Raw genomic sequence first — 17,171 nt, 5'->3', positions numbered from 1 at the left:
GAATGTAGTAGGGACAATTTTGTCTAATAACATTGGAGTGTACAACATTTAAAGTAAATTGTACACATTTATTAGCATCCAAAAAGGACATAAATCAAGGATATAACCTTGATTGAGACTTATTATGTTTTTAGAAATATAATTTATATTGTATATATTTTCAGATGATAGCGACAAATATTTATTATAAAAGAAAAAATAAAGGAAGACAATTTTTTTAAAAAAAAATACTTATTACAAACAAAGATATACTATCTGCTTTGATTTCATAAATTTTATTTTTATTTATAATAATTTTGTCCCTAGCCCCCCTAGATTATTATTATTGTTGGTAACTTGTTATCATTTTATTTTGGAGGTTTCTAGACTCTAGACTATGATGACAAGGTAGTTGAATGAGTTGGGAATGAATGCGGTGGGGTGTCTGTTGAAAGGGTTAGTGCCTTTTTGGGGACATTATCAAATCATGATGTTCTAAGAGCAAGGGCATGGTGTATGCTATACAAGTAATCAATATTAAAGGAGAAACAGTGTAAATCATGATCCACACAATAATTTTTCAAATCACAAATTATTATGTGAACTTGAATTTACCTTACAAGATGGATATATGTTTAAAATACATAATTTACATATTGAATGTTCACCTAGCAAAGTCAATCCGGATCTATAATATAACTACTGGGCCTTGGGGTGAAAGATTTTTTGCTTTCTGCACTCAATAATATTTAGAAAATTGAACGGCCCAACAAATGCATGGGGCAGCCCATTACGTAGCCGAATAGGCCCACATCAAAATTTTAAGATTAAAATGTACAAACGAAACCCAAAATTAGGGTTTTTGGGTTCCTACTAGTAATCACCAGCAAGCGTAGTAACTGATTTTTGCTCTGTACAGAACATCTATGGCGGAGCAGACACCCGAAGTCCCCGAAACAGTTTCAGAGAAAGCCTCATCCGAGAACATGGATGTCGAAACGAACTCTGCAGAGGACTTGGCGGCTGAGAACGGCGGCGCCGCGAAGCGGCCTAGGGAGGAGGGCGATGAGCCGGATAATGATGACAACGGTGATGCCTCGAAGAAGACGAAGGTCCAGAATCCCGAGGAAGAGCAAAAAGTTGAAGCTTTTGAGAAAAAAGAAGGTGATAAGGAAGGAGAGAAGAAAGAGGATGAATCGGGTCCAGTCACCTTGGGTCCGAAGACATTCGGATCATCGGTTGAGATGTTTGATTATTTCTATAAGCTTCTTCATTCCTGGTCTCCCAATCTCAATGTCAATAAGGTAGGAAAAATTTCAATTTTTTAAAAAGTTAAATAGTATACTGATTTCTCATTGCTGTTTATCAAAGGAACATGATTAATCGGATTATTTGCAGAGATTGTGATAAATGCCGGTATCTTTTTAGTGTTCATCTAGTTCATGTAAAGGCTACTAATAATCAGACTATTGTCTTTCAAGATGCTAAAAGATTTGATCTTTAGGCTGTTTGCTAGCACATGTGATTTGATATGTTGTGAGTAACTGTGTTCTAATAATAATCCTAATTAAAAGGAAAGGAATCAAATTGCAACATAATTTGGTCTGTATGGAATAATGGTCTCCCTTGTATGTTTATGAGAATGTCTTTCATTCATCTTTTAAAGTAATTTAGTAAATGAACTGATGATCCTTAAAATTGTTACCTTATGTGACTGTGTAAAGAACTAAGAAGAACCTTTCTGTGAATTTGCTACCCTGTGGTGAGGAGGGAAGTATATCTATATACGCAGGATTGAACGATTTGAAGTGTTAGTGCTTGTTTTGGAGTGAATGATTGGAAAAGGACTACAAGATTGCTTTTGTTTTAACACTTTGATGTTAGTCTCACGACTTATGTATGTGTATGAAATATTGGTTGCAGTATGAACACCTTGTGTTGTTGGAGTTGCTAAACAAGGGCCATCCAGAGCCGGAGAAGAAGATAGGCAAAGGAGTCGGTGGATTTCAAGTTCGGTTCCACCCAAAGTTCAAAAGTCGCTGCTTCTTCATCACGGGGGAAGACGGTTCTTTGGATGATTTTAGCTTCAGGAAGTGCGTGGACAACATACTTCCCCTCCCGGAGAACATGCCAATAAAACACGACATGAATAGGGGCGAGCATGGTGGCAGAGGAGGAAGATGGGGTGGCCGTGGTCGTGGTCGTGGCAGAGGAAGGTTCAGAAACTGAATGGTCTGCTCTTTCCCTGGACATGAAGGGCATATCATTTGCAGAAGAAAATTTTATACTCCCTAATATCTATAAGTTCACGTAGCCATGAATTATTATTACCATTGTGCACTTTTTTTTGTCTAGTCGAATCTCGATCGAATTTATCATTGAATGCAACTTTGTTTTTGCTATAAATTAGCTTTTATTGTTCTATATATCTCCACCAAATGATACACAATTCTCAAGTTGACACAGCCATGATTTGATTCAATATGTTCAATTTCAAATAGAATAATAAAAAACACATGTCAAAATTTGTTCAAAATTACAATATAATAACATATTTTATGATTACAATTTCACCACATGCCTATATATACACACCGTAACACACATGCATTTATATGATATGATTATATATACATGCATGCACGAGGAACCCAATGCAGATTGAGACGGCGGCTCACGATTTTTAACGTAATAAGTTTCCATAATTACATTCACATTAATCATTTCCACTTTCAGTTCTCAAGTGGTTTATCTTCTCCATCCCAATATATATACACAGTCCCATGCATTACCTGCAGACACAAACCCATTACTACACTCCAACAACAACACTATTATCCCCTTCCATCTTCAACTTCATTCAATTCTATGATAATGTCTTTTTCAAATATGGGAACCCATTCTGAAAACAATGTCTTCTCTTTTCCCATTCCACCTCCTCCTCCTCAATCTAATGGTGGCCATTTCAGGTTATGTGAATGCATGCGTTCATAATATACATATACTGGATGGTCATTTTTTTTTCTCTCTCTTTGATTTATTGAGGAATTTTATTGATAAAATGATTTTGTTTCTAAAATCAGGTTGTACTTGGAAGACAATGGCTGGGATCCTCAGTTCAGTGATTTCTGCATAGAAGATAACTCTTGTGACTCTTCATCTCTGATGGAAATGTTTTTGAATGATCCGTTGCTGTCAACGTTGGATATGGAACCTGAAGTACTAACCTTAACAACTCAAGGTAAATTTGGTTTAATTTTCTTGAAATGGGATTTTGAATTTGAGACCTGTAAATGAAGAAGTAAATGCATTGTATGTATTTGGAAGAGCGCATGCATGCAGTTTCTTGATATAAGGTTTAATTGAGTAGCAAAAAGAATATATGTCTAAAAATGTTGTGTTATTTCAATAATGCAGGAGATGATAATGGTGGTGCTGGGAATGAATGGGTGAGTTGTGGTCTTAGTATTGGTGATGGGCAGATTCAAACATATCAGAATCATCACTTTGTGGGGAGTCTTGGGACTGCAAATTCAAGCCATGATGATAATGGAGGGAAGAAAGATGATAATGGTGGTGGTGGGTGCAAAAGTGCACTAATGTTGTCCAAAAAAACCATCTCCAACTACTTCTACATGCCCATAAATCAAGCAGCAAAGGAGCTCAACGTCGGCTTAACTCAGTTGAAGAAGAGATGCCGGATGTTGGGAATCCGCCGGTGGCCTCACCGGAAGTTGAACAGTCTTCAAACCTTAATCAACAATGTTCAGGTACTTTACCCATATATCATTAACTGCATAATTTTCTCTTATGTGGTGTTAAATTATAAGCTTTGTTGTGGTAGAAAATTGGAAACAGTGAAGGTGTGGTGATGGCTAGAGAGGCTATAGAATTGCTGGAGAGGGAGAAGAAGCAGGTGGAAGAAATTCCAGATGTGGAGCTTGAAGACACAACCAAAAGGTTAAGGCAAGCTTGTTTCAAGGCTAATTACAAAAAACGAAGGCTCTTGGAAATCCAACAATCCTTCTTAGTTCAACAGCCTTAGAAGATTAGATGTGATGCAATATATATATAATCCATGATTTGTAGTGAAGACAACTTTTTTTTTTGGTGTAATGACTTGATTTCTGTGATGTTGGATGGTATTTTCTATCTATGAAGCTTCAGATTTCTGGCAGTACTAATTTAGTCTAAAAATAAGAGTAGAAAAGGAGCAAAATCAAAAGAAGCATATATGATAGTTCAGTTCAGAAAAAAGAAACACATATGAGAGTGCCAAAACAGGTTTATATGAGGAGGATATAATTATTGTACAACATTAGTATATCATCTCTCGGCAATCTGCATTTCCAGCACAAGAAATGCGTTTGTCTTCGTCTTCTCCTACAAAACTGAAAGTGCTGATGCAATCCCGCAATTTTTCTTATTCCATGGATACTCGAGGGCTATAGTGAATTCTAAGCAGCCACTGGCTGTTTCTGGACAAAACCAATTCCCTTCTCAATGCTGGACTTCAGCTCTGGCTTTAGGGCTTCCAAGGCTTGTTGTTCATACTCAGTCAGTCCTTGAAGATCAGATGGGATCAATGCCTCGACGCCATTCCTTCCTAGTTTGATTCTTGATGCGAAGAATGGAAGCTCTGTGAGATCGGACTGGACGAAAGCACACTCGTACACATCACTGTCTCCGTCTAGAGCACGGAGGGAGGACTCAACAAATCTTGCTGCTGCATAGGCCATGGAGAGTGTAGCAGAGCCTGCACCGGCCTTTGCCTCGACAACTTCTGTCCCTGCATTTTGGATCCTCACAGTCAGCTCCTGAACTTCTTCATCAGTGAAAGAGGTTGATGGCTTTGTTTTTGACAGCAATGGCAAAATGGTAATTCCAGCATGGCCTCCAACAACAGGAACGTCTACGTCAATGAGCCTGAGGTCTTTCTTCTGAGCAACAAATGTGTTTGCTCTGACAACATCAAGGGTGGTAACACCAAATAGTTTCTTGGGATCATACACTCCCTTTTGCTTCAGAACTTCTGCAGCAATTGGGACTGTAGAGTTGACAGGATTACTGATAATGTGGATGAAGGCATCAGGGCAGTTATCAGCAACAGCCTCAACCAAGGTCTTCACAATGTTGGCGTTTATATTGAACAGGTCATCACGTGTCATGCCTGGCTTCCTCGGAACACCAGCAGGTATGACAACCACGTTGACATCTTTCAAACAGTTGGCTAATTCAGAAGCTCCAGTGAAATCTAACACCTGGGAGGGAGTGTTGCAGTGGCTAAGATCTGCTGCAACTCCCTTAACATTTGCTATATCATAAAGATGCAAAGCTGAAACAAGTGGTGACATCTTGATCAGAAGAGCTAGTGGCTGCCCTATGCCTCCACCAGCCCCAAGAACAGCCACTTTGTATGATGCCTGAGGTTGAACACAGTTCAGTGATCTATGGCTTTCCTTTTGGGCCCTTGGAGTGAAGGATTGTTGAAGAGCTAAAGTGCTTTCCCTCCCAAAAAATGATGAGGCTGATTCCCACCTCACAGATGCCTCTGCCTTAAGGCCATTGAAGCTCCCAAGGCAGACCCTAGAGTTGAACTTCAAATTTAAGGCCTTAGATTGTGAAATTGAACTACCCTTGGGCCTAGCAGACGTAGTTGACCCAAAAGATAGAGTAGTAGTCGATGTTGCTGCCATTTCTCACCCTGCAAGGAGAAATCAATTTCAACTTCTTTTGTTCATTCTTCATTCTAAAATTACAAGCTACTTCTAAATTCACAGCAAGTAGGCAATAGGCACGACGCTAAATTTCCAACTAATCTTAACATTCATACCAATTCAGTGATTACTCAGGACCACAGATCGCATGGTTGCAGCGTGGACCAAAACGGCAACACTATCATACAAGTTCAAATCGTATACCAAAACAAGCGGCAACTATATATTTTTTAGCAGAAATTGCCATTACGAAGGAACTAAAGATATACGATTCAGCTAAGAGCATAAACAGCTAAAATTAAATCCAAAACTTAAAGGAAATGGAAAGCACGCTTATCCGCATCAAATCAACCACATTCCATTCAAATCAAATTCCAAAAATGAAGAACAAACCATACAGTTTCACGATAAAACCTCCAGATCTAAAACTAATCAAAACAAAACAAAAAAATGAACAGAGCTGAAATTCTGCAACATTTACCGGGAGAAGAACGTATGAGGCCGAAGCACGGAATTAAACGTGTGCAAAGAAGCAGAAAAGTGAAATGGAAAAGCGAAATTGAAGAAGTTTACCTTCCTGAGAGATGTTAATGGAGCTGAGCAGAAGGAGTTGGTGAGTAAAATGAGGTGAATTTGTTCGAGAGCTCAGACACAGCGCTTTATGAGTTTCTCCGTCGAATGGCCTCGCTTAAATCCACTGGCGAGCGATCGGTTAGTTAGGTCAAAGCGTACGGTTGGCGAATCTACTCTCAAAGAATCAAGATTCTTCGACAATGAGGCGAAAAACGTGGGCCGTCAGTTTCGCTGATTGGTTTGACGGCTAGGATTACTAAGCTATATGATGTTGACATCCTTTCCCCCGTGATTTAATACGCATGCGTTACGACGGTTACGCCAAAACAATGGGTGGTTGAGCTCTTGGGGCGTATCCAATAGGCCCAATGGAAGCCCACATACTAGTGGCAGGTCGTTGAACTTTGTAGTTGGGCTTTTGGGCCCAATAGATTTCAAAAATAGGCATGTGTGAAAATTTGGATTGAAATGTTAGAAACCCACATCTAATCTAGTCCATATAAAAGTGGCGGGTTGATAGAACTTTGTATAACTACTGTAATTCCTTGACTAAAACGAGGAGTTGAGAACATGCACCAAAAGACATTAGTTCAAATATAAATGATTTGGATTGTTTAAATACGAAATCAGAGGTTCGAAATCAATAACACACAATTAAGACTCAATTGGATTATTCTCAATTTCAACTTTAGTTCCTACATTAAATGATTTATAAACAAGGCAATTCTTAGCCCTCAAATGTGCTTAAGGGGACACCAAAGTCTAGCACAAATAGGAAAATGCATACCACCTCACAATCCACTTCTACACTCCATTCAATATCCAAATTGCCCTTAGATATTTACACTATTTTGGGGTTGGCAAATGGCAATTGCCCACCAACACAAACCACTAGTGAAAAGCAATTTTATGATATATTTCACAATTGACTAAAATTTTAATAAAAAGATTAAAAAATTTTATTACTAAAAAAGTAAAAATAAGAAAAATTAAGAAAACAAAACAAAACAAAGCCATTATAATGTATGAAACAAACTTTGGATTGCCTTCCATAAACCATGCTTTCATTTACAACATTATATTGCAAATCAGCTTCTAGTTGGCTTACTAGCCTCTAATACCGAATTACTTTCTAGACCAACGAAAGAAACATTTCATAAACCGAACAACACTATTTGCTCACAATTCTTTGTCTCAGAGCACATAACTCATCATTACGAAGAGTTTACAGAATACCTGGACTTACTAATAATGACCTACGATATTCCAATATACCAATTTGCCCCTTTACATTCATAATGTATGATATTACAAAAAAAGAAAATATATTGTATTGAATATAAAACCCACATATGAATAAGAAACTAACTAGTGGATGGATGATTATCATAGAATCCACATTAATTGTGCATGCATCATAAGACAACCACTAATTAGCAGTCAAGGCAGGCTCTTGCTGGTGGTACCCATGGCGTGTGGCGATGATTAGCCCCAGAACCAGGATAATCATTCAGCTCAACATCCATCCTTCTCATCACCATCATCATCTTTCCCTATCCATTTTCATATCAAAAATATTGAATCAGATTAGACATTTCAAAATATCACGACACAAAGTGTCAACTTAAGATCCTGATTCTCTTTAGATCAGAGAATGAGATCATGTATAAAATAGGTACACGACTAGGATTCCTGGTTCTTTCTAGACACATGGTTGACAAGAAATAAGTTTGCGAGATAAAAAGTCTTAGTTACCATAATTGAGATTAAACCCAAAGTTTAAACTAATCAACTTTTTGTTGTCTATGACTTATTATGGGACATATCACCAAAACAAGAGATCAATTACAAGAAAGATTTTAAGGATTGAAGAAACATTAGAGTGATGAGAGGTACCTTGTGGGTATAACTAGGTTCTTCATATTCTTGAGTCTGCAGATTTCTGCTTCCTATACAAATCAGAATCATATCCATGATCAGTCATCTGAGAATTCATTAAGAACAATCAAAGGACTAATAGATGTTTTCAAAAAAAAAAAAAAAAAGACTAATAGATTGAGGATTACTTGTAAGTGGGATGGCTGCAGCCATGGGAATCAGAAGGTGAGAAAAGCACAAGAAGATGAGTATCAGATGAAGAGATGATGAAGATGAAGTGGCAGCCATAGCTACAGCACAGTGTTCTTCTTCCTCTCCCAGTTTGATCAATTGATGAGACTTCTAGCTTGCTTAAAAAGAATGTTTGATAGTGGCAATCACTTTATACACATTTATAATGGGCACTGCACCACTACTCTTATCACTACAGGAAAAGAAATTTTTGATTTTTTAACTTTTGTAAAGTTCTGTTTTCTCTTTTTGGTGAAGGCAATCATGTCACTCTAAGTCAATATGGAAACCAATTTTTTTTTTACTTTTTTTATACACATGCAATCCCCTTGACACTTTAGCCCATTAAATTCATATATTTCCTTCCATATCTTTCCAACTATTGGAAGTCAATCACCAATAGTTCTTTTTGCAGAATGGAATCAAGGTATCCCCATGAACCCACCCTTTACGTTCATGAGGAGGTAAATCAAACTTGCCCAGCTTATATCTGACTGGACACAAGAAGCCCAAGCCCAACCACAGTCCAACTTGGGCCGTGGCGAGCCCAACTATAGATAGTTTGTGGTGGGGTTCAAACCTCCACTCTACTATCAAAAGTGAGTCTTAAGTGTAACATCCTATTCACTAGACAATTGTCCCGTGAACCCAAGACGATGGAACCTATTAGGAAATAGGAATGTAGCAAAAAGTTGGCCCTTGGCATGGACTTTTGTAACTCTAAGTGGAAGAAATGATGGAAAGTATAAAAAGTCAAAATGGGTACAAAAAGATGGATACACACTTTGCAAGTTGAGTGTGATGAACCAAACAATGTTGCCTGCTACTTGTCACATTCTGATTTCATGGAAATATTCAATACCAGAGTGCTGCTGGTCTCCCCACTAAACATGCTATCCTTCAAGTGCTGCTGGTCTCCCCACTAAACATGCTATCCTTCAAGTGCTGAAAATGGACACAGAGAGAGCAGCAAATGCTCATATTTGATAAAGATTACATGAAAAGATTGGCATAATTTGTAATCTACAGTATATTTGATTTTTTGTAATTGTTTAATTTGATTGTAATCTACAGTATATTTGATTTTTTGTAATTGTTTAATTTGATTGTGCCATTTCAATGTTACAATAGAGCTAAATGTTCTTGGTATTTGGGAGCCTGTAGGTTAGTTGAAGCACATCCCGCAATTTACCTCCTTCACCCATCTCCATGTAGGGGCGGTGAGGGGTTTAAGAGTGGGTTCAAACTTAATATAAGAAATACAATTGACTGGCAACAGTTACCCATAAATCAGCACCAAAATAAGGAAATCAATTCCCATAAGTTACTCTCAGCAGATTAAGGAGTCAAATCAGCATGAAAATGTGGAAGGCAATTCCCATAATAAGGTAAATTCGACAAATTGAGGAAGATAACAGACTCAAATCCTCTCTCAATCACATCATCATGACAACAATGAGTACAAGATAGAATTTACGTTATAAGTTTGTTGGTTAATAGTAAATCATTGAATGTTACATCCCCCGGAATCTTGCCCACGTTTGACATTGCCATATGATGTCAATTCGAGAAGGTCCATGTCACGACCTGAGTCAAGGAAAACGTCAACCTAGCAATACAAATAGTAATGGTAAAACGTTGGGCACAAAGCTGGGACTACCTGAAACTCGGCAGTAAGAGCTTTTTTGAATTAGTTCGGCTTTAGATATTTCTGTTCGGTTTCCCTTAGACCGATTCACTCTAGCCTGAAGCAAGAGAGCAGCATAGAATGAACAATTTGTTGTTTAACTTAGAATGGATATTCAGAAACAAAATTTGAATTTGTACATAATGTGCGCACATAGATATATAAAACTAAAAAGAACCTTGATGATATATCATAGTGGAAGGAGGAAAACGAGGCGAGGGGTAGAAAGTGTTTATGATTGGCATGGACTAAGAATTATTAAGGGGGGAAATAATCTTCTTAAGAAGTAAATAATGAGAAACGACCACAGGGGTCATACAATTCTCGTTTTTCAAGTGGGGAGTCAGTAGTTAGCCAACCGTGAGTATGCTACTAAGCATATTCACAAATCACATTAGATAATAACAAGGGTATACCTGTAAAACCTGGCAATTTTCCAACGTGCTTTTTCCTCCCTGCAACAGTTACAAAACACTGAACCCAATTTAAATCGTTCTAGAGCAGAACTTCTGGATGTTTTTTAGTCATCAGGACACAACCCATAACTAAGTAGTGATTTTGTTTGTTTCACTCAATTAAAAGAGGGCAGGAGTACAAGAAACACAAACTTTAAGAATAAGCAAGAACTATTAGGTCGTGTATTTTATGAAATCTTAAATCATCTGTCATAAACCTCTTACAGTTGTCACAACCAAAATATGTTCATTTAAAAATAATTATACTAATCTCACAAAGTTTCTCTATCCTAGTTCGGATAGAAACCTCAAAGTCTTGCCATGGATAATCCTATATCAAATTATCAAGTAATACAATAAGGATCTAGACCTGGCTGCATCTTTGAATCAAGTTTCACATAAAAATTTCTTGACTAAAGGCATTTTCTTCATAGACTGTGTTCACAACTCAACTAAACTTTAGTTGCAACTAATTGGGGTTGCTTAAATGGATTATATTTCATCATTCCGTGTATTCTTCTTAACACTAATCAGTCATAACTCATAATACCCTCGGGCTAGCATATCTATCTTATTCTTGAAGCCTTAAAAATCATAATCCTCTAGTTTACTGTCTTTATAGTGCTAAAGGCATTTGTGAAGCCTCTTCCCTATAGCCCAAAATCCCAATAAAGCCTCAGAAAGACATAATATCAGATCACATGAACTGTTTTTGTTGATAGGGACAGTGCACATCAGATTCCTTTCTTCATCTCTTTGCTAAAGACACCAAGCTAAGTATTTTTAGTTTGGAGTTTGGCAAATGACAATAATATGAACCTAAAATTTAAAGATGCCATTTAATTATATGAATCTACAAAGCTCAACCAATGAACAAATTCAAACCACTCTCCCCAATTGAAGTACATGGTACTCAAGCTTTATCCAGAAGGCAAAATAAGAACACCATAACATAAAAGAACTCACTTCTTTACGACCTTAAATAGCACTGAACACAGAGATTGTAATACAATAACATAAAATGAGTACAAACCCACAGAAAAAAATCAAAACTTTAAAACCATATCTCATAGAAAAAAGAATAAATGGAGCCCAATAACATAATGCAGTTGATGGTACCTTAGAGTAAGGAATGATATGGTCATAATCATGGCAGAGACAGCCGGGGCAGCCGACCAGCTTCCTGAAAACAGTGTTGCCCAAGGCGTCTCGACGCCAGCGGTCCGGGTCACGGCCCTTGACCTTCTCGGCTTTATCCCAGCACTGTTGCTTCACACTGTATGGGAAGCTCCTCGGGTTCGGAGCTTCAAATTCGGATGAAATTTGGAGGTTCTCGAACAGAGACAGCTCTTCTGTAACGATCTCGCGGTCGATAAGAGAGCCTGCCGCCGGCGTAGGAGAGAGCCGGCGACGATGGGTTGATCCGGATGGGCTATCGGGTCGGGCTCTCGTTGGTGTGGTGGCGTTTCTGTTCCTCCTCTTAGCTTCTTTGCCGGGCCTCATCCTTTCGAATGGTTTTGGGTCAAATTTCGTATGTTTGACTCTTAAGAGGTAGCAATGGGCAAATTTTTCACTGGTCTCGGGTCCACCTTACCTGAGTCTAAAATATACAATTTACATATTGAATGTACACATTTAATATGTAAATACACACTGATCCACCTTCCAATATAGACTCGGCTCTATAATATAATTATTGGGTAACAATGTAGTAGCATGTTAACATTGTACAGTCACAAAAATGTAAGAATATGCAATTGGGTCACAACTTAACTGATGAATTATTAATATTATAAAAGTCTTTAAAGATCTTGAAACAACACAATTGGACATGAATTAACCTAAAGTAGTAAAGTATAAGCAAATCTTATTTCCTTCCCATGCAAGCTGCGCTTTGCAAATTGTCTTCAATCTTATCAATTACTCCATAAAATATTATAAAATGGAATTTATCTATTAAAAGTCAATCTAAGGTATAAAAATAAAATAATGTCACAGTATTTGTTCAATGTATAAAGACTTGAAGCGAGCTAACAAATATATGATGAGGTTCGTAGAATCTTCTCATATAATTGAATAGCTTTTGGGTTGAAAATTGGTATATATTATGGTTGTGTAAACTCAATAGCTATTGCCAACCTGCAGACTGTGTCACTATGTTCCAACTATTTGGGAAACAAGAAGCACGAGGAAAGACTCCGAGGGGCACGCTCCATTATTTATTAATCCAAATGGATGACTACACATGTACTGGTGGATAAAGTCCGCATTATGATCCTAACCAACAAAAAATTTTAAATAGATTGCTATAGGTTATTCATAGTTGATCAGTTCAAACCAAGAAAATCAATAAGCACTCCACAAATGAAGTCAAACTTAAAATAATTGTGTTTACCAATCTCTGGATGCAAGTCCTTAATACTCCTCCTAACAAAATCAAACTTATTTTTGACACACGAATAATTACATTAAAGTGATCTGACCATGTCTGTATGGGTAGCTTAGTTGGACACAAGGATGAGGGGCGTTTCGTGTGCGCAAATGTCTAGCCATTCTTCGTCGGACCAGATCATGGGATCTTTGAAGTTGGGGATTCAACCTTTTGAGAGAGGGAACAAAATTATTTAGTTTGTTCCTTCAATTACTTGTTTTTTTCTAAGGCTGTTAGCGAACAGAGCTTTCGACAAACTACTCGTGTTTGAGCTCGGTAAGCGTTCGTTTATGTTCGTTTATTAAGGTAAATGAACATTAACAAACAAAATTTAGAGCTCGGTTAATAAACGAACAGAGTATGAACAGTGGTAAGCTCGTTTGCTAAGTGTTCGCGAACAAGCTCGTTTGTGTTCGTTTAGTAGTGTTCGTGAACAAGCTCGTTTGTGTTCGTTTAGTAGTGTTGGCGAACAAGCTCGTTTAGTATTCGTTAATTAATGTTCGCGAACATGTTTATATATATATATAAAATTGTTCGTGAAGATGTGAATGCAGATTATTTATTGTTCGCAAACAAATTGTGTTCATGAACATGTACAAGTGTTTGGTTATTAAGTGTTCACGAACGTGTTCATGAACGTAAATGAACATGTTTGTGAACGTGTTTGTTAACGTTTGCGAACACATTCGTGAACGTGTTCGTTAACGTTAACGAACACGTTCGTGAACATGTTCGCGAACGTTAACGAACACTAATGAACGCTTAACAAACGAACACGAACAGGATTTTCAAAAACCTTAACAAACGAACACGAATACGAACACCCCAAAATCCTTAACAAACGAACACGAACAGCCTCCGTTCGTTTATGTTCGGTTCGTTAACAGCCCTATTTTTTCCTTATTAAAAAAAAACTCGTGAATTTGGCAACCAAATCAATAACTTACCAATTAAGTGACAGAAGGTTTCCAACTACTAAGTCCCAATTCAAACTTCAAACCCAATCACAAGCAATTCTTTGTAGTTTGTAGCACGTCAACACTTTTGATGAGCTAATAATTATACTATTTTTAATTTTTATTAATTATATACAATATACAAATACAACCCACACCTCAAAAAAAGAAGTTTGATCAACACAAAAACTTCACAATATCTCCTAATATATGAATTTCCAATATTATATTATAAATTGCATTCTAGTTTTTAAAATTAGATTACTTTTAACAACTTTATTATATATTAATTTTGTTTTTTCGCATAATTATATTATTGAGTAATAGAGTACAAACATGTCTATGTTGCGGTGCCGCCCCACTAGGGAGATTGGTGAGGAGGCGGACATACAAGAATTACCAAGAAGTTTTCATGTCGACATTCTCGGTCTGCACAAATCAATAAAGAAGAAAGTACACATTCATATCACTTTCGTCTTTATATTTCCTAAACTTTGCAGATCTTTCAATGAATTTTCACCGCAATTTCCATGAAGACTAATATATTGATGACTTCATCCAAATCCCACTACTATATATGTCGCATCCCGGCTTTCTTCCAACACCAGACAGTCCGTCCACACTCCACATACATTCATTCATTAATAGAATCTCTTCGTTAGTTTTACGTAAGACCAACCAACAAAGTGAAACACAAACATGATTCAATTCATGGACGAGATTATTTTCTTCACGGTTGCCCCAGGGAACTGGGCAGCGACTGATTTTTACAAGGTTATTGTACCCAGTGTGATTCTCATCTGGTTTCTCATATTTCAAGATTCCAGCTCGAGTTTTTGGAATTTATTTTTCCGGGCTGGTATTTTCTTGCTTCAAGCCATCTTTTCTGCGAGTAAGAAAGCTTGTGATGCTTTCAGTGATGAAGGGGAGTTGTGTGAGGAGGAATGTGTAGAAGTAATGATGGGAAGATTGATGATTTTCGGGGAGGTTAAGGAGAAGGTGGGGAGGTCGGACGAGGTTTTGCATTTGTTTGAGGAGAGTGAGCCGAGTGTGGCGGAGATTAAGGAAGCTTTCGACGTGTTTGATGAGAATGGCGATGGGTTCATAGACGAAAAGGAGGTGGAGAGGATCCTATGCAGAATGGGTTTCTCGGAGGTTTCGCAGGAGGATTGTAGGAAGATGATCATGGCTTATGATGACAACAAAGATGGGAAGATTGATTTTCGTGAGTTCTTGAAGCTAATGGAGCACAGTTTTGGATAGCTTAGCTTAGCTTGATTGCTCCGTGTGTGTGTGTGTGTGTGTGTGTGTGTGTGTGTGTGTGTGTGTGTGTGTGTGTGTGTGTGTGTGTGTGTGTGTGTGTGTGTGTGTGTGTGTGTGTGTGTGTGTGTGTGTGTGTGTGTGTGTGTGTGTGTGTGTGTGTGTGTGTGTGTGTGTGTGTGTGTGTGTGTGTGTGTGTGTGTGTGTGTGTGTGTGTGTGTGTGTGTGTGTGTGTGTGTGTGTGTGTGTGTGTGTGTGTGTGTGTGTGTGTGTGTGTGTGTGTGTGTGTGTGTGTGTGTGTGTGTGTGTGTGTGTGTGTGTGTGTGTGTGTGTGTGTGTGTGTGTGTGTGTGTGTGTGTGTGTGTGTGTGTGTGTGTGTGTGTGTGTGTGTGTGTGTGTGTGTGTGTGTGTGTGTGTGTGTGTGTGTGTGTGTGTGTGTGTGTGTGTGTGTGTGTGTGTGTGTGTGTGTGTGTGTGTGTGTGTGTGTGTGTGTGTGTGTGTGTGTGTGTGTGTGTGTGTGTGTGTGTGTGTGTGTGTGTGTGTGTGTGTGTGTGTGTGTGTGTGTGTGTGTGTGTGTGTGTGTGTGTGTGTGTGTGTGTGTGTGTGTGTGTGTGTGTGTGTGTGTGTGTGTGTGTGTGNACACACACACACACACACACACACACACACACACACACGGAGCAATCAAGCTAAGCTAAGCTATCCAAAACTGTGCTCCATTAGCTTCAAGAACTCACGAAAATCAATCTTCCCATCTTTGTTGTCATCATAAGCCATGATCATCTTCCTACAATCCTCCTGCGAAACCTCCGAGAAACCCATTCTGCATAGGATCCTCTCCACCTCCTTTTCGTCTATGAACCCATCGCCATTCTCATCAAACACGTCGAAAGCTTCCTTAATCTCCGCCACACTCGGCTCACTCTCCTCAAACAAATGCAAAACTCGTCCGACCTCCCCACCTTCTCCTTAACCTCCCCGAAAATCATCAATCTTCCCATCATTACTTCTACACATTCCTCCTCACACAACTCCCTTCATCACTGAAAGCATCACAAGCTTTCTTACTCGCAGAAAAGATGGCTTGAAGCAAGAAATACCAGCCCGGAAAAATAAATTCCAAAAACTCGAGCTGGAATCTTGAAATATGAGAAACCAGTGTGTGTGTGTGTGTGTGTGTGTGTGTGTGTGTGTGTGTGTGTGTGTGTGTGTGTGTGTGTGTGTGTGTGTGTGTGTGTGTGTGTGTGTGTTGACAATGAAGCCCGGCTCGTCGCCACTATTCGACCGTATGAATGGGAGAACTTTTACTCCGGCCTATGTGTGTGTGGTGACAATGAAGTTCGGCTAGTCGTCACTATTCGATTGTATGAATTGAAGAACCTCTACTCCGGCCTATATAATATTTTGAGGTCTGGCATTAGTATTCGCATCACACGGATACAACTAATCCAGTTGAGTTTAGATGTTTTATTAAGATCTCTTGTTTAATAGAGAGTAATTAGTGGAGACAATTATATATTGTCCTCATTTAATAATATATTCTATTCTAGTATGTTTATTTTGTTTATGGTGTACGTGTATATAAATTAAAAGTTGAATAATTTGTGATTTATTTTAATTTTGTTCAATGTGTCAACTCAATTCCAGGGTTATTTAATCAAATTTGACTATATATCCAATTTGAACAAATTTCAAATATAGTTTAATAAATTTAATTCGTTTTAAACAAATGTTATACAAGTCCTACTAGCCTTAACTTCAATACAAAAACCCAACCTCATCAAATTCAAATTTTAAAGTTTGAATAATTGCAATCATTATTCTGTGTGCACACAATTGTATTGATCACAAACTGGACAAAAACATAAAGAATGGACAAAAATAAAAATTTTGAAAAACGTGTACAAAAAAAAAGGAAAAACGAGTTTGGAACATATATATGGCATCGGAAACGCATGTTCCAAAGTAGTACGACTTCACCTTTTCTTTTTTTTTTTTTTCGAA

At 38.0% G+C, this 17,171-nt stretch overlaps 6 protein-coding genes across 6 annotated transcripts; 3 read left to right on the top strand and 3 right to left on the bottom strand.

The window, feature by feature from the left end:
* Window positions 1-841: 841 nt before the first annotated feature.
* On the top strand, window positions 842-2,403 carry LOC116021925 (protein EMBRYO DEFECTIVE 514-like). The gene is made up of 2 exons (XM_031262456.1): window positions 842-1,283; window positions 1,903-2,403. The coding sequence occupies exons 1-2, from the start codon at window positions 906-908 to the stop codon at window positions 2,206-2,208; spliced, it is 684 nt and encodes a 227-aa protein (XP_031118316.1). The 5' UTR covers window positions 842-905; the 3' UTR covers window positions 2,209-2,403.
* Window positions 2,404-3,020: 617 nt separating this feature from the next.
* On the top strand, window positions 3,021-4,131 carry LOC116022996 (protein RKD1-like). Its single transcript, XM_031263925.1, has 3 exons — window positions 3,021-3,220; window positions 3,397-3,749; window positions 3,824-4,131. The coding sequence occupies exons 1-3, from the start codon at window positions 3,145-3,147 to the stop codon at window positions 4,022-4,024; spliced, it is 630 nt and encodes a 209-aa protein (XP_031119785.1). The 5' UTR covers window positions 3,021-3,144; the 3' UTR covers window positions 4,025-4,131.
* Window positions 4,132-4,189: 58 nt separating this feature from the next.
* On the bottom strand, window positions 4,190-6,426 carry LOC116022995 (malate dehydrogenase, chloroplastic). Its single transcript, XM_031263924.1, has 2 exons — window positions 6,270-6,426; window positions 4,190-5,683 (listed from the first exon to the last, which is right to left on the bottom strand). Exon 2 carries the CDS (start codon window positions 5,673-5,675, stop codon window positions 4,437-4,439), a length of 1,239 nt encoding a protein of 412 aa, XP_031119784.1. The 5' UTR covers window positions 5,676-5,683; window positions 6,270-6,426; the 3' UTR covers window positions 4,190-4,436.
* Window positions 6,427-7,288: 862 nt separating this feature from the next.
* LOC116023142 lies at window positions 7,289-8,587 on the bottom strand. The gene is made up of 3 exons (XM_031264115.1): window positions 8,336-8,587; window positions 8,166-8,218; window positions 7,289-7,822 (listed from the first exon to the last, which is right to left on the bottom strand). The coding sequence occupies exons 1-3, from the start codon at window positions 8,433-8,435 to the stop codon at window positions 7,703-7,705; spliced, it is 273 nt and encodes a 90-aa protein (XP_031119975.1). The 5' UTR covers window positions 8,436-8,587; the 3' UTR covers window positions 7,289-7,702.
* Window positions 8,588-9,668: 1,081 nt separating this feature from the next.
* On the bottom strand, window positions 9,669-12,050 carry LOC116023141. Its single transcript, XM_031264114.1, has 4 exons — window positions 11,640-12,050; window positions 10,482-10,520; window positions 10,039-10,123; window positions 9,669-9,965 (listed from the first exon to the last, which is right to left on the bottom strand). Exons 1-4 carry the CDS (start codon window positions 12,021-12,023, stop codon window positions 9,883-9,885), a joined length of 591 nt encoding a protein of 196 aa, XP_031119974.1. The 5' UTR covers window positions 12,024-12,050; the 3' UTR covers window positions 9,669-9,882.
* A 2,556-nt stretch (window positions 12,051-14,606) lies between these two features.
* LOC116023748 (probable calcium-binding protein CML47) lies at window positions 14,607-15,170 on the top strand. The gene has a single exon (XM_031264757.1). The coding sequence runs from the start codon at window positions 14,607-14,609 to the stop codon at window positions 15,168-15,170; it is 564 nt and encodes a 187-aa protein (XP_031120617.1).
* Window positions 15,171-17,171: the final 2,001 nt, after the last annotated feature.

The sequence above is a fragment of the Ipomoea triloba genome, chromosome 6 (assembly GCF_003576645.1).
Source record: "Ipomoea triloba cultivar NCNSP0323 chromosome 6, ASM357664v1".
NCBI lineage: Eukaryota > Viridiplantae > Streptophyta > Magnoliopsida > Solanales > Convolvulaceae > Ipomoea > Ipomoea triloba.
The sequence above is the reverse complement of the archived record's forward strand: the minus strand, read 5'-3'. Positions and strand labels throughout refer to the sequence as shown.